Source organism: Bos grunniens, chromosome 17 (assembly GCF_055505025.1).
Source record: "Bos grunniens cultivar Pamir isolate PY7600 chromosome 17, Bosgru_T2T1.0, whole genome shotgun sequence".
NCBI lineage: Eukaryota > Metazoa > Chordata > Mammalia > Artiodactyla > Bovidae > Bos > Bos grunniens.
Window position 1 is genome coordinate 57,244,957 of NC_141181.1, and position 22,400 is coordinate 57,267,356.

The following is a 22,400-nucleotide window of genomic DNA, read 5'->3' on the forward strand; positions in this document are numbered from 1 at the left end:
TGTTGGATAAGAGGGAGTGCTTTCAGTTGCTCTGAGGTGTGGTTCCACTGAGGCTTAGGTGTGGGCGCAGAGTGAACTGGAGCAGGAGTCAGGGGCCTGGCCTTGCTCTCCAAGCCTGGTCTCCTGAGCTCTCCTGGCATCTACACGCAGCCCTGCCTTGGTCAGTGCTCAGTGCAGTCACACCCACCTGAGAACCAAGGGGCTGCGAAACATCATTTCCCCTCTCCAAGCAACGCTTTCACTTAGAAAAGGGGTTGGGGGGAGGGACCAATGGGTCCCCCCCTCCCTCCTCCATGGTCTTCTTCCTCTGGGAAAGTTTACTCCAGGTTCTTTCTAGCCTAACCCTCAAAAGATTCTTATCACAGGAAGACTGGTTAAATGTGACAAATTTAAAGGGGGGAAATTGCACCCACATGCATGGTCTTTGGAAGCACTATGTGAAAACCATACACACCAGGCCAGGCCACCATTAAAGATGCCCTTGTCAATTCTGTATTCCAAAGAAGAAACGTAAAATAATCATACTCACTGTTCCTTCATTTCTACATAGTCTTCTTCATCATGCTTTGCCAGGTCAGTTTCACTAGCATCCTCAGTGTCTGAGCAAAATTAGGGAATAAGGGTTTGTTAAAATCATAATTCACAGAGTTTGTATCACTTGATACAGTGACACTTGACAGACTTCTGAAAAATGAATTTCTACTCAATGCAGACCTGCGTGAAGCCATCAAAGAAACAAGAAAGCGCCATTTCCAACTTGTATACAGACAGATTTATAAAAAGAGCCTGCCTTTATCTGAACTGCAGCCAGAGAACAGGGTGCATCAGACACAATTGGTCACAGTCAAGGCTGTAACTTTGGCAGAAACAAAACACTGGCAGTTCAGGAAAAGGAGATGTGGGTGTAAGACTGGAAAACTACAAGCAGCAAGCTTTGCTCCTACTCCAAACAACCTAATACACGCATCCTCTTTGGGTATATGCCCAATTTGAATCCCTACGAGATTTTACATTATATATTCCAGGGGGCGCAGTGGTAAAGAATCTGCCTGCCAATGCAGGAGACTCAAGAGACGGAGGTTCGATCCCTGGGTCAGGAAGATCCCCTGGAGAATCCACTCCAGTATTGTTACCTGGGAAATCCCATGGACAGAGGAGCCTGGTGGACTACAGTCCATGGGGCTGTAAAGAATCAGACAGAACTGAGCAAGCACATATACAAAAGGAGAATCCAAACCAACTAAAGGAACTCTAACTACAGAAATATTTTCAAAGGGAGAAGGAAGGGGACAAGAAGATTAAACAGAAACTGTTTCAGAATACTTTAAACACTGTTTTTAGAGTAAGCAAACGGCTGGAGTGTCTACCTAATTTCAACAGTCCTATTTGAGGGGGAAACGAAAATCAACTTTTGCTTCACTGCTCCCCCTTGTGGGCATTAGAAGCAATACAAGGGATTCACCTTCAAATTCTCTGGTTAAGCCTTGCCTTCAAAGGTAGTTCAACCAGAATTGTAGCAAGTTCCTTCAACTTTGTACCTGCACACACAGCTGCCTTTTTAAAGCCTGCTGCAGACACGACTGAGCGACTTTACTTTCACTTTTCACTTTCATGCACTGGAGAAGGAAACGGCAACCCACTCCTGTGTTCTTGCCTGGAGAATCCCAGGGGCGGGGGAGCCTGGTGGGCTGCCGTCTATGGGGTCGCACAGAGTCGGACACTACTGAAGCGACTTAGCAGCAGCAGCAGATCCAATCCTCCATCCCCCCTTTCCTCCCTCCTTCAGTGAAGGAGCCTACCCTGAGTGGTCACCTGTCTGCCACTCACAGTGAGATGATTAATAAAACATACTCCTGATTCCAGACAGCTGCTCTAGCTTTTGCTCCACCGCGCTATTTTGAGCCAGACCAGTCCACCCAAATGTTTCTCTTTATCTCTTTCTTCTCTCTTGTCCTTTGAAAACTTCACCTTTCTCCTCCTGTGGCCAGCTCCTTAGTTCCTCAAAAAGTGTTCCTCACACTTGCCAAACTTCAGTAATGATAATATAGACTGTGGAACTGAAAAAATAACACCTGAGTATCATTAAGCAAATCCCTACCTCCTGTTCCCTGAGCGTGTTTCCCCAATGGTAAACACTGAGTATTTTTATCAAGGACCAGTTCACATGCTTTAAGCCAGTGTATGTGCTCAGTTGCTAAATCCTCGCTGGCTCTTTTTGCGACCCCATGGACTGTAGTCCACCAGGCTCCTCTGTCCATGGGATTTCCCAGGCAAGCAAAATGGAGCAGGTTGCCATTTCCTTCTCCAGGGGATCATCCCCACCCAGGGATCGAACCCGTGTCTCCTCCTGTATTGGCAGGCGTATTCTTTACAACTGAGCCACTAGGGAAGATCTGCTTTAGGCCTGAAGCTCATTTAATCCTGGCACCTACGCTAGGAAGCAGGTACTACTGCAAGCCCCACTGCTGTTAAAGAAACTGAGACTCAGAAGCTTAAGTAAATTGCCTGATACCATTAAGCTGGGTTCACTAAGCCAAATTTAGATCTAATTCGATGTGGCCGATCTCAGGACTCCTTCTTTTAACCAACCTGTGAGCGGGGCTGACTTAAGCATTTCCCGGGGATGGGGGGGGCGGGGGGACGACGCGGGGGGACACTTTGGTAACTAGGAAGCTAAACTGGGCTTTTGCTTAGATCCTCTCAGGAACTAAAAAGCGAGGAGTGCTCAGTAGACCCAATGAATGGCGGCTTTCACTCCAACCCGTGAAAAGCTGAAGTTCAAACGGAGACAGCTGGGAGGAGACGAGCAGAACCTTAGAGACCTACATGCTCTGACAACAGCTCCTTAAGACCCTTCTCCGCGTTAACTGTCTGCAACAAAGTCCTCAGAGGTTCCCCCTTCCCGAACACAGGTCGGGGGAACCTCCGGGAGCCGCTCTCCTCCGGGCGGCCCCTCCAGCCGACCCCCAAGGCCCAGAAGTTGCCCCGCCCCGCACCCAGACAGCCCCACCCCTTCCCGCAGCCGTCCCACCCCCGCCTGGGGCTGCACAGCCGGCGGGAAGACGGACCTTCGTCCGACTCGCGGCCACGGCAGCTGCGCTCGTCATCCTCGGCGCTCTCCAGTTCTTCGTCCTCCTCTGGGTAGTACTCCGGGGCCGGCGGCGCTCCAGCCGGGGCCGGAGCAGGCGCCAAAAGCGCCGCAGCACTCATGTCGCCTCCGCCCGAAGCTGAGCGTGCCCCCCGGGAACCACAGCCACCACCCGCCCTGCAGGCTCTACGTCCTCGTCGCAGCGCCTGAGGGAGCCGCCGACTCCAAGAGCCGGAGCGCCGGCGACCCCGTCCCCGTCTTCGCCAGGCTCCGCCCCGCGCGCCCGCTCTCGGCAACGGGGGCCTCGCGCCTGCCGCAACTTCCGGGTCGCGAGCTGCCTGACGACCGCCTGACTCCGCCATCCTAGAGGGAGTGACGAGGCCGCCGGTCTCCCTCTTCGCCTTAACGCCATCTCCTTCATCGCCGTCTTTAAAACCCTCGACGGGTAGAGGGGAGGGGCACAGACAGGCTCTCAAGTTAGGCAAATTCTTGGGCAGGCCCGACCGCGGCTAGGACCCTATAGCTCAGAGCCACTTACGGAAACAGCCACCAGGCGGCGCCTGGAGCCAAAACCAGAGATGCTTTTTTAGGGACTTGGGAGCCAAAGGGTTCCCAGGGCTCTACTACGTAGATGGAGGTGGGTCTCTAACTTAAACAGGTGAATGGCATGAACCATCCCGTTTATAGGTCGGGAAACCTAGACATTTAGAGTTTGCGTCATCATCCGGAAGATGATGACGGTTTGTCCAGAGTAACACTATTCTTTATGTTGCACCCAAATCTCCATAGGGCTGCCTTGGTGGCTCAGTAGTAAAGAAACCATCTGCCAATGCAGGAGGCTAGAGTTAGACCCTTGGGTCAGGAAGATTTCCTGGCGAAGGATATGGCAGCCCACTCCAGTATTCTTGCCTAGGAAATCACATGGTCAGAGGAGCCTGGCAGGCTACAGTCTAGGGGGTCTCAAATCAGTCAGATACAACTGAGCAACTAAACAAGTCTCCATAGGAAATAATAATGTACAAGCAGTAAAGTTGAACACAGATGTAAAAGCCAGGATGGAACCCAATATCAAATCCTTTGTGACCAAATTTATCTCTAAATTGGTCCCCACAGAGACTTTTCAAAAAGAAAATTTTATTTCTCATCCCATTTAACATTTCTTATTTTATGCTTTGTTGTAAATAAAATCTTGGCTCTACTTCTGACAGATTCTTCCTCCCAACAAAACTCAAAAATTTTCAGAATGGAATGCTGTAATGTCTTCCCAGAAGTTCAGAGATCTTCTGAAGCTCCTAAATAAGAGACATTCGCATGGCTCCTGTAGGTCCACCATCTATTTTAAAACTAAAACTTCAAAACTGTCTCTTGTCCAAAGGATGAAGTCATTTTCTTTTTTTATGCTGTTGGGTCACGTCTAAATTATTTGTAATCAACTATATTGAGCAACTAGTTTCCATCAGTAGCAATAACACCAAACAAAGCACCAACATTTTAGAAATCAGAGTTCACTGATACAATGATATAATGATTTTTTTTAAAGTGTTGATATCATTGCTAATTGGTTTCCTTTCAAGACACTGGCATGTCTATGTTGCTTACTTTTGTCTACTTAATTGAAAATAGTATCTGTTAATGATCATGCATTTCTTTTTTATGTAACTAGACAGAACTGAACACTTGCATAGTGAACTTAACCCATTTTTTCCCATCCATATTGCAATTAGTAGGATGAGCTCTTGGGCTTCCCTGGTGGCTCAGCTGGTAAAGAATCTGCCTGCAATGCAGGAGACCTGGGTTCAATCCCTGGGTCAGAAAGAGCCCCTGGAGAAGGAAATGGCTATCCACTCCAGTATTCTTGCCTGGAGAACCCCTTGGACAGAAGAGCCGGCAGGGAGGGGGTGGGGGTTGCTACAGTCCCAGGGGTTGCAAGGAGTGGGACACAACTGAGCAACTAACACTTTCACATTTTCAGGATGAGCTCTTAACTAATAAATACTTTATAAAGAAAGGGGACCTAGTCAAAAAAATTCTCCCATGACTTTAGTCTTACCCAACAAGTATAGTTGTCTAATATGATTTTGGACAGTCTTTCCCTAGGCCTCTAAAAATCAAGTTCCCTTAAAACCAAGTTTTACCACCTTGAAATCTCTGCATCCCTTCCCAAAAAGGCACTCAGTCACACGGCTCAGGTGCTATCTACAGTACGATCTTAGATCAGTATGATCTTAATTGGAATGAGCATTACTTTAAATAATGATTTTAAATCATACTGTGCCATCCTTCCCCACTGGCACAGTGGTAAAGAATCCACCTGCCAATCCAGGAGACTCAAGAGATGCAGGTTTGATCCCTGGGTCGGGAAGATACCCTGGAGAAAGAAATGGCAACCCATTCCAGTATTCTTGCCCAGAGAATTCCATGGATTGAGGACCATGGTGGGCTACAGAGGACCTCCATGGGGTTGCAAAGAGTCGGACACGACGAGCGACTAACAACACACAACAATGATTTTAAAAATACTAGGAAAAACCTGAATAGTTTAGAAAATTTTTGTTAGCAGGAGTTAAAAAAGAGTTAATGATGGAGACTTTTGTAAGAGCAAAGTCCTGTATACATCTGACAAGGCTTAGGAACAAACTGTGTTCCTAAAATGAAACAATGTCTTCACAAAAGGCTGAATTGTCAAAGTCCATAAACTTTAGGGTTTTGGGGTGCGGTAGGAGTTTTAGGTTTAATTTAATTGATTTAATCAACATAGCCAGTTTCACAAAAATATAAAGAATGACTCTGAGTTAATAGGATGCACTTTCACCCCTGGCAAGTATCCTCTTGCTGCTTGGGTCAAGATGGGTCTCTCTGGTTATCACGGGTTGCTTTTGGGTCAAAGTTCATTATACTTCGGCCATTAATTCCCACAAAATCATTAAAATCATTTCATGTTGCCCTGAAAAAGAGTATGTTGAAGCCTTGCTAAAGCTAGCAAGGGTTCCCCTAGCACACAGTTCCTGTTCCTACTTGTCAAAATGATTATCATAACCCACAAACTAAGTATTTCTTAAGCTTTGTCTTTGTACCTATCAAAATGTGCCCCGTCAGTGTTGACTGCCAAGTTGTGCAGAGTATGCACGTAGTATATAGACTCTTTTCCCCCCAGCAGCATCAAACTGACGTCTGTAGAATGCAATGCAAGGAAGGGCAACTCCCTAGACAAAGATATTAGAGAGTTTAAATTCAGGAAACAGTTACAAGTCGTTAGTGAATAAATGCCATTATCAATTTATGTCAGAATTACTTAGAAAGGTGTGCCAGGTATAAAGGGGGAATGGGGACCCCAAAGACTCTTAACAAGGTGGTCCCAGGGAGCCCCAGGGGGCCTCAGCCTTTGGGAGTCTCCCAAGAAAACTCAGACAGGAGTGCCATGAACTTTGACCCCCAACGCAGCACAAACAAGCCAGACCCCACCCCAGGCGGGCCAGTGTGTATCTGAAGTTGCGAGGTCTTCCGCGTCTGAGGAAACCCCGCCCCTCCCTATCCCGCCCACATTCAACTCCGCCAATCCTCGGGAGCCATCGACCGCTCGGCTTCCCAGGCACCTCCAATCAAGTACCTATATCCGGCCACGGGTCTGTGCCCCACGATCAGGGAAGGTCAGTAGAGAGCCTATCGGAGCCTGACTAGGGGCGTGGCCGGGGGCAGGGGGCGGGCAGACTGGGACGATTGGGCGGAGCGCGCTCGGCGCAGTCGGGTGCGATTGGCCACCCCTGGCAGGAGCCGCACCTCGGACAGCAGCAGCGGCTGCCGCGGGAGGGTCCGTGAGGCGCCCAGTTGCGACGGCGGCGTTGGGGTCCTGCTTGCGAGAGTGGGACCCGACACGGAGACCGCGGGCGGACGCTCTGCGCTGCTGGACCGGACATTCAGTGACTGGACCCAGGTATTCACCGGGGAACAGCGGCAGAAGAGCGACTCCGGAGCAAGTGTGAGAGAGGAAGCGGCGGCGGCGGCGACGCGGGCCCCGGGGTGGTGACAGCAGATCTGAGGTGAGAGCACCGGGGCGCGAGGAGTTGACAGAGTGAGTCGAGACGAGCCGACCCAGGGCGGAGTGGGGTCGGCGAGTACTCGAGGGAGAGGAGTTCCGGGAGTGGTTTTGACAGTCCTCTCTGTGGAGAGGAGACCCCTCAGAGGGGCCGGCCCCGCGGGCCTGAGAGGGAAACCTCGAGAGGGCTTGGGACAGCGGGAGTGACGGGAGGGGGCCCTCAGAGGAGCTGGGACATTGGGTGTAAGGAGGGAACCCTGAGGAGCTGGGATAGGGGATCTGAGGGAGGGGGGAGACCTGAGAGGAGTTGGGACGGTGGATCTGAGGAGGGCGAGACCCTGAAAGGAGCTGGGACAGTGGGTCTGAGGGAAGACCCCGAGAGCGGCTGGGGAAGAGGGTCTCAAAGGAGGAGCCCCAGAAATGGACCAGGACAGAGAGTCTGAGCGGCAAAGTGGACTCCTTGAGGCTTGGGACAGCAGGTGTTTTGGGGGACACCGAGAGGAGCTGGGACAGCGGCTGTGACGGGGGACCCCTTGGGGGCTGAGGACCTGAGTCTGAGGGGTTCCCCAGGGGCTGCGGCGGAGGTGCGGCCCCGCCCCGCGTTGGCGAGAAGAGGGGGTCTGGGTCCGGGTCGCGGCGCTGGGCGAATCGCGACAGCCGGCCGCCGCTCCCCGGGTGCAGTCAGCTGAGCTTTCTTAGGACGGAGTGGGAGACGGGGGACCGCGGGAGCCCCCAGGACTCCGTGGGTGACTCTGAGGAACGGGGATTATGTAATTAACATCTTCTGGGAGAACGCACGGACTGGAGGGTCCGGCTGAAGTGCGAGGATCCGGGAAAGGGCAGGAGCGAGGGGCTAGGGACCTCGGCTCACTGGCCGCCTGGCTTCCCATCTGTTTCTCCTAGTTGGGCGTGGATGCCTTGAAAGTGAGGGGCTTCCTGACTTCAGTGCTTCCTCAGAGCGTGAAAAGTTGAACCGGGCTTCTTTAACTCCCACAGACAAGTGGAAAGGGAAGGGCCCCTCTTGGAGATGCAGGTTTTTGATTCATTAGGCTGTTTAAATTTTGATAGACCCTGCTTCTTTTTTCACTTGGGCTCAGAGAGGAGCTCAGAAATTCTTTCAGGTTCGGCAGCACACCAGTATCAGTGTTTACAAGGCAGACTTAAAGGAACGAATATAGTAAGTTTGACTGTTTATCTTTGATGTGTTGGAAAGATAATTGAAAAGTCAAACTAAATTTTGAAAAGAAGTATTGGAGTCACTGAACTAACACCACTTTCCAGTTAGAATTCTTGTCGTAAAAGCTACCAGGACTGAACTTTAGGCGAAATTCCAGGACAAGCTAAGGAGAGAGAGAAGCCTATTTAAACCAGACACTACACTGGTGGAAAGCAAGTGTATGTCTAGTAAAATGCTAAAACAAATAGTGGAAAGCCATAGAGGGTAGGAAATGAGGGGCAGCCTCCTACTTTGACAGATGTGAAAATTAATGACCAGGCTAGTTGTTCAGAATACTTAGGATATGTTAATACTGTCCTGACTACCTTTCCAGTGTTCTCTTGAATGCACACGCTTTGTTATGATTGTTCCCAGCGGTTTTACATTTGAATTTTTTAACCTCTTTTTTGTGTGTGTGTTGCTTCTCCTCACCCTTGAGACAGGTTTCTTTTTGATAGAAGTAGACTTAGAAAATGATGGCTTGGGGGAAATACTGGGGGATGATCCCCTCCAATATTCTTGCCTGGAGAATCCTATGGACAGAAGAGCTATAATCCATAGAGTCCCAAGAGTCCAACAGGACTGAAGTGACTTATCTCACGTAATTACCCTATCATTTTGCAGTTATTTAGATATTGTCTTTATTTCAGGTTGAAAATAATGTCTTATTGGAAGCCTTTGCCTGTGTTCAGTAATGGGCAGCTAAGAAGAAGAAAGAAATGCTGTATTATTTCTCAAAGACATAATGTAGAAGGCTTACAGAGAACTGAATGTTTAAATCCAAGACAAAAATTACTGAAGATATCTTACATGAGGGTGATAATAAGTAGAGATAATGTATCATTTGAGGATTTTCATTTGATATTACCTGATACAGAACTGTTTTGTATCAGGTACAATGGTTTCAGAGAGTGTGGAGTTTGGTGTGGTTATGAAAATTCCACCAGAAAGAGAAAGGACTTCTCTTTCTGAGAAGTCCTCAGAAACAGAAGTTATGGTTATGAGAGGAACAAATACACAAATACAAATAGTAGATACACAAAAACAAATTTGAAATATGAGAGACTATGTTTAAGATGTATAAAGTATAACTTTTTTACATTAAATTTATTTTTCCAGAACCCTAGGTATAAGTAAAAGGAAGGTTAGTTAACTCCAGAGGGTTATTTACAAGGGGCATGCATGCTTAGTTGACTCTGACTCTTTGCGACCACCTGGACTGTAGCCCACCATGGTCCTCTGTCCATGGTATTCTCCAGGCAGGAATGCTGGTGTGGGTTGCCATTTCCTTTTCCAAGGCATCTTCCTGACCCAGGGATGGAACCCATATCTTCTACATTGGCAGGCAGATTCTTTACCACAGAACCACCTGGAAAGCCTAGGTTTATAAGGGGTATGTATTTATTATGTAGTGCATGCTGCTAAGCTGCTAAGTCACTTCAGTCGTGTCCGACTCTGTGCGACCCCATAGACAGCAGCCCACCAGGCTCCCCCGTCCCTGGGATTCTCCAGGAAATAACACTGAAGTGGGTTGCCATTTCCTTCTCCAATGCATGAAAGTGAAAAGTGAAAGTGAAGTCGCTCAGTCGTGTCCGACTCTTAGCGACCCCATGGACTGCAGCCTTCCAGGCTCCTCTATGGGATTTTCCAGGCAAGAGTACTGGAGTGGGGTGCCATTGCCTTCTCCATGTAGTGCATGTAATGTATAAAATAGTCTGTAGAAGGATTGAGAATCTCGGTAACAATAATCCTGCAAAGTAATAGAAATGTTTGAATAGATAAGCTCTTCCATCATCCTTGTTAGCTCATTTCTGTCTGGTACAAATTATGGTCTCTCAAGATGAAACTTTAGTTCCTTCTAAGAAAAGAAAATATTCTGATACTCCCCTGAGTGATTACTAAAGCAGTCATTTAAACCATGTTATGCTATGGTATTGACCCAGAGACGATGACAAGAAAACCCTTGTAATAGGATTTTTAATAATAGGCAGGGTCTATAATAACTTTTTATTTCTGGGGACATGGGGTGGAGGTAGGGGAGGTTGGTTAGGAGCGTAGCAATTCTGTGGGAGTTTATTTTCATTTGTTTCACAAAATAAAACTACACTTTGAGAAGCTGTTAATATGTAAAATACTGGTTTTCATTATACCTGTTACTTTTTGATTAAAAAAATATAATCAAAAGCAGAGATTAAGAAGGAGCCTCATCCTTCCATGGTTATAACCACCAAAGAATACATGCTTTTTTTGGTTTGGAGTTCTCAAATAATTCTTAGTTTAGCAGGATGCAAGTACTGCCCAGTAAATACAATAACCCATTTTATACTTTCTTTAGCACTTGAGTCATATACAGTCAAATCATTGTAATCTCAGAGTCTACCTTGATATCTAATTTGGCTTAATTTTTAAGCCAACCTGAAAAAAGTTCTCTTACTTGCCACTGTTCATACTTGTTGGTTTCAGTGATATGGGAGAATGAATGAAAAGTAACTATTGGTACTTTGACTTTAGGGTTTTTTTAGAGTTTATTTTATAGACATTAAAAGCATCTTTCCTTTATAATCTTTTCCTTCAGTCTGTTTTTTCCCTCCCCCTAAAAAGAAAGCAGGTGGACAGAGGGAAAGCTTCCATCAAACAGTGTTTTGTGACTGTTCTAAGAGAAGACTTCTTTTCAGTCTTCAATGAAAGAGTCCCACCATAGTTTTGGATTAGTAGTTTTGAGTTATGGGATATTGTACAATTGCATTTCTTCATGGAAAGTGTAGTTTGTGATTATTTAGCTTTAACATTCATTTAATTGGTTACTTTGTCATTTGTAAGGATACGTTAAAAATTTGTTACTATTTTCAAACTCGAATTCATTGTAGTAAAAAAAAAAATTTACTTACATCTAATAATGGATTAGATGCATTGAATTTATGGACCAAAATGTGATGTAACTAACTTACAGGCTATGGGCAACAAATTAAAAATAACAGGTATTCAGAAATTTTATGATGTAGGAATTAAGTTGATAAATTTTATCATTCCAGCTACATGTTTTTAAAGTTACCTAAAACTGAACTGAACTGAATGCATTTTTTTCTGTCTGACCTGGGATTTGTTAGAAATGAGTATATTTAAAGTCTTTGTAAATTATTTCTATTTTACATCAGAGTGGCATAGGGGTCAGTTTCATGATACGCAGATCAACTCCTAACCATTATCCCCTTTCTCAAAGATACACATTTATCATCCCTAGAGTGAGAAGAGGAACATGCCATGTAATAAACATCTTACACCTAGCAAAACCTACTTATAGGTGGCTCATGTCAGTTTAGCTCCTAACATTGGAACTGATATGTTGTAGCCTAGTGTTTGGGAACCTTTCACCTAACCCCTGGCCTCAGTAAAAATGATGGATAGCAAAATCAACCCCATATTTGTTATGCTTACTATTTTAGTCAGTTATCAAAGTACTCATTAGAAGATTTCAGTTTTACTTCCTCACACTATTTTTGATGGACAGGAGGATAACCTTTTATTTCCAAATCAAACTAGGACTCTGTGTAGTATTTATTTTTATATGTTTCATTTTCTGTCTAATGACAGTGGCTTTTGTCCATAGCAATCAAGGCTTATGACAATTCAAATACATTTTATTTACCCATTACAATAGATGGCACTAATCAAGACAGAATGCTTTCTTAAATAAACTAATAACCTAATTGGTCTTGGCAGTAGGCATACAAAACAGAATCGGAGTTCATGGCCAATTTTTCATTCTATTGCAAATATTAGCCTTTACTTCTTGAAGGCTTTCTGTGTAAATACACAAATATTTCCCCAAACCACATAAATAGAGTTTTTAACTCTTCTAGATCAAGATTTAATAGCAGGCACAGAGTATGAAGGGTGCTCATTACATGTCAGTTGAATGGATGTGAATGAATTAATGATGGAAAATTATTAGATTATGTTCACATTTAGTTTCATATTTTCACTGAGGGCTTTTAGTGCATCAAAAGAGTGTTAAAAGAATGATTCTGTTGCAACCCAAGAACAAATGTTAGCATTATTTATCTGCCATGTAGAAAACAGCATGATACATTGAAAAGAGAAAGGGCCTGAGACTCAGACCCAGGCACCTATTTTGGCTTTATCACTATGCCAGTTTGCTTATCCTGGTTAAGTTACTTAAGTGTTTAAAGCTCTCAGTTCTCTCATCTGTAAAACAAAAATATGGGCCTCACAAGATTCTTATAAGGAATAGTGAAGTGATAGTCGCTCAGTCATGTCCGACTCTTTGCGACCCCATGGACTATTCAGTCCATGGAATTCTCCAGGCCAGAATACTGGAGTAGGTTGCCTTTCCCTTCTCCAGGGGATCTTCCCAACCCAGGGATTGAACCCAGGTCTCACACATTGCAGGCAGATTCTTTACCAGCTGAGCCATAAGGGAAGCCCTTATGGCTTATAAGGAATAAATGATGTGATTTATGTAAAGCACCAAGTACAGTGATAAATGCATAGGAAGTGTTTAACAAGTGATAGCTGCTTGTTATTTTAATCACTTGAAACCATTTTTTAGTGCTGTGTTTGCTCTATCCTCAGTATCTAATCACTTGATGAATCCCGTGGCTCCTGGCTCCAAAAAGAATAATTAATAGGTCACACGTAGGGAAATTGAGACTCAGTATGAGTGACTTCCTGGAATTTCATCACATCCACTAGCTTTATTAACAGCGTACTTCTTAAGGCCCACTTGACTTTGCACTCTAGAATGTCTGGCTCTGGGTGACTAACCACACCATTGTAGTAATCCACTTCATTAAGATCTTTTTTATACTTCTGTGTTCTTTTGTGTTTTCTTTACATCTCTTCTTGATCTCTTCAGCGTCTACTAGGTCTTTGCCATTTTTATCCTTTATTGTATCCATCTTTGGGCAGAATGCTCCCTTGATGTTTCCAATTTCCCTGAAGAGCTCTCCAGTCTTTCTCCTTTTGTTGTTCTATTGTTAAGCGTTGTTCTTTGAAGAAGGCCTTCTTTTCTCTTCTAGCTATTTTTTGGAACTCTGCATTTAAATGGATGTACCTTTCCCTGTCTCCCTTGCTTTTTGCTTCTCTTCATTCTTCCACTATTTGTAAAGCCTCCTCAGATAACCTCTTTGCCCTCTTGCTTTTCTTTTTCTTTGGGATGGTTTTATTCGCCACCTTCTGTACAATATCACGGACCTCTGTCCCTAGTTCTTCAGGCTCACTGTTAACTAGATCTTGTCCTTTGAATCTATTCATTATCTCTACTGCAAATTCATACAGGATTTGATTTAAGTCATACCTGGCTGGCCTATTATTTTTCCCTGTTTTCTTTAGTTTAAGACTGAATTTTGCTTTGAGAAACTGATGATCTGAGCCACAGTCAGCTCCAGGTCTTGTTTTTGCTGACTGTATACAGCTTCTCCATCTTCAGCCTCAAAGAATGTAATCAATTTGATTCAAATCCTTAAAGGATGATGTCAGCAAGGTTTTGCATTCATTATGTCAGCAGATCTGGAAGACCCAGCAGTGCCCACAGGACTGGAAAAAATCAATTCTCACCCCACTCCCCAAGAAGGGTGGTACCAAAGAATATGCTAACCATTGGACAGTTGCACTCATCTCCCACGCTAGTAAGATCATGCTTAAAATCCTGCATGCTAGGCTTCAGCATTATGTGAACAAAGAACTTCCACATGTCCAAGCTGGGTTTAGAAAAGGAGGAGGAACTAGAGATCAAATTGCCAACATTTTCTGGATTACAGAGAAAGCAAGGAAATTTCAGAAAAACATCTATTTCTGTTTCATAGACTATGCTAAAGCCTTTGACTATGTGGATCATGACAATCTGTGGAAAGCTCTTAAAGAGATGGGAATACCAGACCATCTTACCTGTCTCCTGAGAAACCTGTATGCAGGTCAAGAAGCAACAGTTAGAACCTTGTACGAGACAACTGATTGGTTCAAAATCGAGAAAGTAGTACGACAGGGCTGTCTGCTGTCACCCTGTTTGTTTAACGTATATGCTGAGCACATCACAAGAATTGCCGGGCTAGATGAGTGACAAATTGGAATCAAGTCAACAACCTCAGATATGCAGATGTTACTGCCCTAATGGCAGTAAGTGCTGCTGCTGCTCCTAAGTCACTTAAGTCGTGTCCGACTCTGTGCAACCCCATAGACAGCCTCCCACCAGGCTCCCCCATCCCTGGGATTCTCCAGGCTAGAACACTGGAGTGGGGTGCCATTTCCTTCTCCAATACATGAAAGTGAAAAGTAAAGTGAAGTCACTCAGTGGTGTCCGACCCTCAGCGACCCCATGGACTACAGCCTTCCAGGCTCCTCCATCCATGGGATTTTCCAGGCAAGAGTACTGGAGTGGGGTGCCAGTGCCTTCTCCGAATGGCAGTAAGTGAAGAGGAACTAAAGAGCCTCTTGATGAAGGTGAAGGAGGAGAGTGAAAGAGCCAACTTAAGACTATTAAAAATACTAAGATCTTGGCATCTAGCCCCATTACTGCATGGCAAATAGAAGGGGAAAAGGTGGAAGTAGTGACAGATTTCCTCTTCTTGGGCTCTAAAATCACTGCAGATGGTGACTGCAGTCATGAAATCAGAAGACCATTGCCTCATGGCAGGAAAGCCATGACAAACCTAGACAGTGTGCCGAAAAGGAGAGACATTACTCTGCCAACAAAGGTCTGTATAATCAAGGCTATGGTCTTCCCAGCGGTCATGTATTGTTGTGAGAGCTGGACCATAAAGAAGGCAGAACACCAAAAAATTGATGCCTTCAAACTTTGGTGCTAGAAAAGACTCCTGAAAGTCCCTTGGACTGTAAGGAGAACAAACCAGTCAATCTTAAGGGAGATCAACCCTAAATACTCACTAGAAGGACTGATGCTGAAGCTGAAGCTCCAGTATTTTGGTCATCTGATGTGAATAGATGACTCATTGGAAAAGTCCCTGATGCCGGGAAAGATTGAAGGCAGAAGGAGAAGAGGACATCAGAGGATGAGATGGCTGGACGGCATCACCGATGCAATGAACACGAACTTGGGCAAACTCCTGGAGATGGTGAGGGATAGGGACGCCTGGTGTGCTGCAGTCCCTGGGGTTACAAAGAGTCAGACATGACTGGGCGACTCAACAACAACGTGAGTGACTTCCCAAGGCCATACCGACAGTGGCAAACTTGACCACTGTAACCTAGATCTGGTTTTTCAACTCAATACACGTTTTACTGTATATTTCTTAAAGGTTCAAGAAAAAGCTAATGAAAGCCCAAAATATGTGCTCAGGAAGGTCTACTGTGACAAGTTTCCAGTCTCCTCTTTTTTGTTCTTCCTGTATACACTATTGCTCTCTTATTCCCCCTAAAGTACAGCTCTGATTTTGTCACTTCTGTGTTAAAAACTTTTAATACCCTGTGGCCTACTAAATTCAGTACAGATTTATCAACCTGTTTTAGCATTCCTATAGCCCCATAATCCATCTATATCTATATCTGTATATATCTATATCTATCTCCTGTGTCCCAGAACAGCCTGCTTACAGCCAAGCACTTATACTGATTACACGTTCAGGCCTTTGTTCCTGCTGTTTCTTTTCCCTGGAATGCCTTTTCTATTCCTCCTATTTCAGAGTTCAGTTTGTGGGATCTTAGTTTCCCCAAGCAGTGATCAAACTCAGGTCCCCAGCAGTCAAAGCGCTGAGTCCTTACCACTGGGACTACCAGGGAATTCCCGCAGATCTAATTTTAATGCCATCTTTCCTGAGGCCTTCTCTGATCATCTTCTTGCTACTCTCTCCTCTAAATTCCTTAAGTGCTTACTTTGTACATTTTCTTTTTTTTATCCTTATCTTTCATATTGCATTCTTCTCTATACTGGAGAGAGGACACCATTCTGACACATCAGATATTTTATGTTTTTGTTTGCCTTATATCCCTCCACTAGAATTTAGACTCCATGAAAGCAGAGATTTTCTTATTCATTGCTTTTTCCCAACTCATGAAACAGTGCCTACCTAGCATGTAGTGGTGGTGGTTTAGCCACTAAGTTGTGTCTGACCCTTATAACCCCAAGAACTGCCTGCCAGGTTCCTTTGTCCATGGGATTTCCCAGACACAAATACTGGAGTGAGTCGCTATTTCCTTCTCCAGCGCATCTTCCCAACCCAGGGATCAAACTCCTGTCTCCTGCATTGCAGGAGGATTCTTTAGTGACTGAGGCACCAGGGAAACGTAGTAGTTGCTCAATAAAGATTTATTGACTCACTAAATGGATGAATTTGGCTCTGGGAATTTCTCCCATTTGTTGTCAAAAAAGAAAGTTTGTTATTTGAAACATAATAAAATCCTAAGGAAGTGAAGCATAGCTGGGAAGAGTGGATTTTATCCATATATTTTATTCTCTGGGCTTTACATTTTTTTGAGCAGCCCTGAATTTATTGTGTTTTTGTTTTACTGAATACAAATAAAAGCCATTCCTACCATGACATCATATATCCAAGATGATTGTGTCCCAGTCTGGCTACAATCTAAGAAAACAACATTCCTTGTAATAAAATCTAATGGAAGCTTCTAACATGGCCCTTAGGCAGTAAAGACTTATAAGACCAAAATGATAACAAAATTCAGTACAGGGGCATTTTCGCATTAAAAGCACTTCATTTATTTTTCTTAGCTGCTAATATTAACCCTGAAAATTGGTCAAATCAAGCTCCTGATGTTAATTTGGGGTTATCAGTTTTCTGCATGTACAAGTAATTGGGTTTGAAATGTGTTTTAAGCCTGAATTAAAAGAACTTAGTCACTGGTGACTCATGGTGAGAAGTTTTTCCTTTTCCCTGCTGGAACATACGCCATTGCCTCCAACCTGGCCTTTTAGAAACACTGCAAACATAAAGAATCTTGTTTTTCTGTACTAGGTTCTGGAAAAGTTCTTTAAGGTTTAAGGTGGCATGGCCTTAATTACAGTGCTTTTTAGTTTTGTATAATAAGCACTACAATTGACTCTCCAAATTTCCATACAAATTTCTTTTATCTCTGCCTTTAGGGAAGTTTTCTCATTATATATGTGAAATAGTCAAAAGTCTACCAGACAGTGTATGAATGACCACAGGGATTTTGTTTTGTTCACTACTATATTCCTAGTGCCTAAATAGAGCTTTCCACAGAGAAAGCAATTAATACATATTTGTTGAGTAAAATCACAAATATTCTTTAATAACAGTGCGTCTTAGAAAAACCATAAACATCTACTAAAATAAATTTTCTCCAGCCGTTTTGAATTAGGTAATCATCAATTCACAATCAAGCTAGTTTGGGAGGCTCTTGGTATTAGCCCGGGGTAGTTCTGCCCCAATAGTTCCCAGCATTGATTATGCCAACCTGAAATCTCCTTTAGCGGTTCACTTACCAAAGGAAGGGTAAAGCGGCAACACCCATAGGCACTTGCACCTGTGGGAACCAATGGGCGTCGTAACAGGAAATACTTGAGCTTGCAATACAGATAGTCATGAGCAGCGCCCAGGTCACGCTGCTTTTATCTGCAGTTCCTTATTCGGATTGTACAAGGTTTCGTGGAGTTGGGTTTTTTTGCTTGTTTGTATATATGTGTATATATATATATATGTATATATATAAGTTTAAAAGAGAACTAACTTTAAATTTGAAAATTGAACTGTGAATGCTGACTGGCATCATCATTATCAAGGAATTGGTGAGTTGTCTTTCCTTTCTTTTCTTTCTAACGTTTCTTTTCCTTCTAATGTTGTGTACCCTGAAACTTCACTCCAGCGCACAGAGGGGATTAGACAGAGGGTGCGTAAATGTACAATAACTAAAACTTAAGCTGATATTATCAACAATAACAACCAGTTCTGATATTTACATGATACCATAACGGTAGACATTGGTAGGATTTCGTAGATTTTACCTTAAGGTTCGTTTAGCTTGAGCTGGTTTTCCTCTGTTGTGGGGACAGGAGGAAAAGAATCAGGAAAAGTTTTCAGAAAGCTCTTTTCAAAATGTCGAAATGTAAAGCTATATAAAATGCTGTTGACGTTAACTGTCTGACCAGGAAGTACTCTCTTAAAGCCTCATTTATAAAACTGTGACTATAATAACTTCCTTTCTCAGGATGAAGGTGCTGATAGCATGATCTTGTTCTTACAACTTAAGTGGAATTCAGTTTTATCTTTCCTAAGTGAATAAGAGGCTGCCTTTTAAAGAAAGCCATCTCTGGGGCAATCTTACTGATTGCTGTAGCTAAGTAAAGAATTTTTAAAGTCTTTAGTATGTCGAATGGGGAATGTAGGACATGCGTTTGAGAAGATCTACTTAGAGTAAGCTTGGTGTTTTGTTTTAAATGTAATGTTTTATTATAAATATAGTTTGTGTCTAAACATAGCTAATAAACCCTGTTGAGTTTCATGTGAATATTTATGGCCTTAACTCAAAAGTCCAGCTGAGAGCAATCAACCTAAAAATTCACTGGATTCATATGCTCTATTAATTTTAATTTGTAGTTTGATATTCTACAAATAACTATTAGTGGGGATTATTTTCAAAGTGTTTTATTTTTTCCTTTCTCCTGGATAAGTAAGGTAAATACTAAGCTGCAAATAAAACATCAAAATCTTGTCAGAAGAGTTTTTTAAACACAAATTTTAAATATACTGAAGGCCATTTTTATTAAATGGATGCAGTTTTTGATAATGAATGATATTATTACTATAAGACAACAGTTCAAAATTAGGCTACTTAAAACAGCACACTTGTTTATCCCAGAGATCTTAAAAAATAACAAGCCACTTCCCATTTTTCTTCTTTCACAGAAAGGGATAAAAGGAGAGAAAACAGAGCAGTTGTTTTTTTTTTTTTTTAATGTAGTATCACATTTAGAGGCAGAAAAGTCAGAAGATTTGATCACATTTACTTTGTTTTGTAATTTTTTTTCTTTAGTAGTAAGGGTAGTTTACTTATTAAAGTATAAAAATAAAATATCTTAGGCATGAGGTAATAATTTATGGGACTACTCCAGTCCATGAGGTGAAATTACATGAAGTAGGCAAGTGGATACTTTTTAAATATCTCATATTTGTATGTCATTCATAATATTTTATAAACCAGGAAAGCTACCTTAACAGTTTTTCCCAAATTTACTAGACTCTTGGAACATGGTTTAAATGAAATGTGTATAACCCTGACTTCTAAACTCCTGGTATTTTATGTAAAGTCTTTATCTGTAAAGTCTTATGATGGTACATAGGATTGTTGTTGTTCTGTCGCTAAGTTGTTTCCAGCTCTTTGTGACCCTGTCGACTGAAGGCATGCCAGGTTTCCCTGTCCTTCACTGTCTCCCAGAGTTTGCTCAAATCCATGTCCATTGAGTCAATGATGCCATCCAACCATCTCATCCTCTGCTGCCCTCTTCTCTTTTTGCCTATAGTCTTTCCCAGCATCAGGGTCAAGAAGCATTGCAGTGGATATTACTGATTTGGGGACACTATTCTTTCTAACATATAAAAAGGAAATCAAAACCTTCAAATAATCTTTGAAATATTATCATATTGCATTTTTTCTTAATATTTATGAATGTTAAAAACCTAAAAGAGCAAATTAGGTAAATTTCAGTGTTCACTGATAAAGAGGACTTTTGTGATTATCTGAGCATTCTTTTAGCAGTCCAAAAGTATCCCAGTCGGAGGTTAGATGAGGGTGGGGCAGAGGAAGTTGCTGGGGCTTCACAGTAGTGACCGATTATTGCAGATTGTATGGCTGCCTGCCCAGACACCACTCATTGGAGGGAAAAGTGGTAGTTACTAATTACATCCTACTAATTTGTCCATGTTTATTTAACCAGTTATAACTGTTTGCTGGTTTCACACACAGGTGACAAGTTTTAAACTTCTGAATTACTTGACATGTGCTTAATCTTCTTGAGTTTACCACAGTCATATCTGTTATCTTCAGTCGGCAGAGATCACACTGACTCTTTTGTGAAAGACCATGTGTTAGCAGAAAAAAAAAGAGAGGGGTGAGGGGAAACAGAACTTGAAACTTTAACTGCTTTACCCTCTAGTGAAGAGTATTGCAGAGTTAAAACGTAAAGTTTTAGACAATTTATATAAAAACTATTAAAAATAATCATCTCCTGTGAAGGAGTTTGCAGTTCTCAGTTGTTCTAGTTCAGCCTAAAATTGAGATTCTTAGTGTTGCAACATAAAAGGAAGCTTTGTGGAGGAAATATGACATCTCTGCCCAGATGCATAAGGAGAGTTATTTTTAAAAATGTTTTCTTATGAATATATATGTTGTACTGAGAAGTAGCTTTAAAAAGCTAGTTTCTATTTCAGGGTCATTGGTAGGAGTTACATAGGTTTCTCAGGTCACTGGAATTCTATTAAGAAAATATTTTTTTTAAAGCATTTTGATGTCACCAATCAGCCTAATTCGTCTTGACCTGGCCTATCTAAGTAACATTTTTTTTAATGTGAATCAAATTAAGATGTTGAGATCCTGTCAATACCATGAAATAGTCGTGTAATATGTGTCCTCCTACAAGAGGAGACAGTTCACTCCCATTTCATAGCAGTGGCTCACTCTCCTCCAGGAATTGTGTAAGGAAAGGTTAGAGACGAGTCCAGAAATCTCTCCATTTGTATCTTTGATGCTCCTCTCAAACCCTTGGACTCTGTGAATAGCACGCCACCCTTCCTTATCTCTCACTTTTGGTTTCACTCACATGTCTGTAGGATTGGCAGTGTATTCTAACGATTCACAAGAGCATGTCAGATGAACATATCTGCCACTTACTAGGTCACTAGGTTTGTGACCTTGTATAATTCCCTGAACTCCCAAAGCCTTGGTTTCTTCACTGGTTAAATGGGCATAATCATAGTACCTACCTTGCAAGATTGCTATGAGGATTAAACGAGGTTGTGTATTAAAGCACAAGTTTGGTTACACATTGTAAAGGAAGAGTTCAGTGAATGATAGCAGATAGAGTTATTTTTCGAGAATGTTTCGAGTCTTATTCGCAGGTCTACCAGAAAATGATCTTGAGAGAAGGTATGAAACAGTGCGTGCAGCTGTGTATAGATAGCAGGGTCAGGCCCATCACATTGCCACTAAGAAACACTCTGTGTGCACTTATCACACTCATACCCCTACCACCTCATTACTGGATTACTACAATTGCCTTCCTTCGCTTCCCTCTTTTTTCCAGCTCATCTTGATTAACCTTCTGTAAATGCTACTGCTTTTAGCACATCTCTCCCCTTACTGGAAAGTTTCATTGGTTCCCTGTTATCTACCACACTAAGTCTAACCTCTTCTGCCTGACTTTTGACACCCTGTCTAATCTGTCCCATACTACTCATCCATCTTCATTTCCTGTGTTCCTTGGCCTGTTCTTTCTGCCATTGAAGTCTGTCTTGAACGTTGTGCTGATTGAAGTGTTGAGCCTCTGTTACTATTTATTTTGCTCAAAAAACCCTCCTCCCTTCTTTCTGCCTTGTCAGATTTTACCTTTTCTTCAAGACCCTGTGTAAAATTTACTTCCTGTTTGAAACTTTTCCTATTCAGTTCTTACTGTTTTTCTGCAAACTCCCAGGTGATTTTTTAAAATTGAAGCATAGGTGATTTACAGTGTTGTATTGGTTTCAGGTGTATAGCAAATTGATTCCATCATACAAACATATATATCTGTTTCTTTAGATTTTTTTCCCTCAGATTATTATAAAATATTGAGTATAGTTCCCTGTGCCATATAGTAGGTCCTTGTTGGTTATTTATATTATATGTAGTAGTGTGTATATTTTAATCCCAAACTCCTGATCTATCCCTCCCTGTTCCCTTTCCCCTGTGGTAACAGTACATTTGTTTTCTATGTCTGTTGGTCTATTTCTGTTTTGTGTATAAGTTCATTAGTATCATTCTTTTCTTTTTTAGGTTCCACATATAAGTGAAACCATATGATATTTGTCTTTCCCAGGTGATTTTTAAATTAGCAATGCAGTGAACGAAAATGTGCATACCAT

General features: G+C 42.7%; 2 protein-coding genes and 1 long non-coding RNA gene across 55 annotated transcripts in view; 2 read left to right on the top strand and 1 right to left on the bottom strand.

The window, feature by feature from the left end:
- Nucleotides 1-3,369, bottom strand: part of SUDS3 (SIN3A corepressor complex component SDS3) — a 37,959-nt gene extending 34,590 nt beyond the window's left edge. For all 4 annotated transcript variants that reach the window (XR_015144556.1, XR_015144555.1, XM_086347994.1 and 1 more), the window contains exons 1-2: nt 3,069-3,369; nt 530-599 (exon numbers count right to left, since the gene is read on the bottom strand). Coding sequence is in view for 2 of the 4 variants with exons in the window: in XM_086347994.1 (XP_086204120.1) it covers nt 530-599; nt 3,069-3,210 (212 nt within the window). In the remaining 2 variants the exon portion in view is untranslated. The remainder of the gene's footprint in view (nt 1-529; nt 600-3,068) is intronic.
- On the top strand, nt 2,305-3,007 carry LOC147355474 (uncharacterized). Its single transcript, XR_015144558.1, has 2 exons — nt 2,305-2,444; nt 2,695-3,007. It is a non-coding gene; the product is annotated as an uncharacterized LOC147355474 (long non-coding RNA).
- Nucleotides 3,370-6,863: 3,494 nt separating the features above from the next.
- Nucleotides 6,864-22,400, top strand: part of TAOK3 (TAO kinase 3) — a 187,629-nt gene continuing 172,092 nt past the window's right edge. For 31 of the 50 annotated variants that reach the window (XM_086347918.1, XM_086347952.1, XM_086347953.1 and 28 more), the window contains exon 1: nt 6,864-7,125. The gene's annotated coding sequence lies outside the window, so the exon portion shown is untranslated. Of the gene's footprint in view, nt 7,126-17,837; nt 18,077-22,400 lie in introns of those variants that run through there. The other 19 variants (XM_086347955.1, XM_086347917.1, XM_086347954.1 and 16 more) reach the window with 3 other exon arrangements.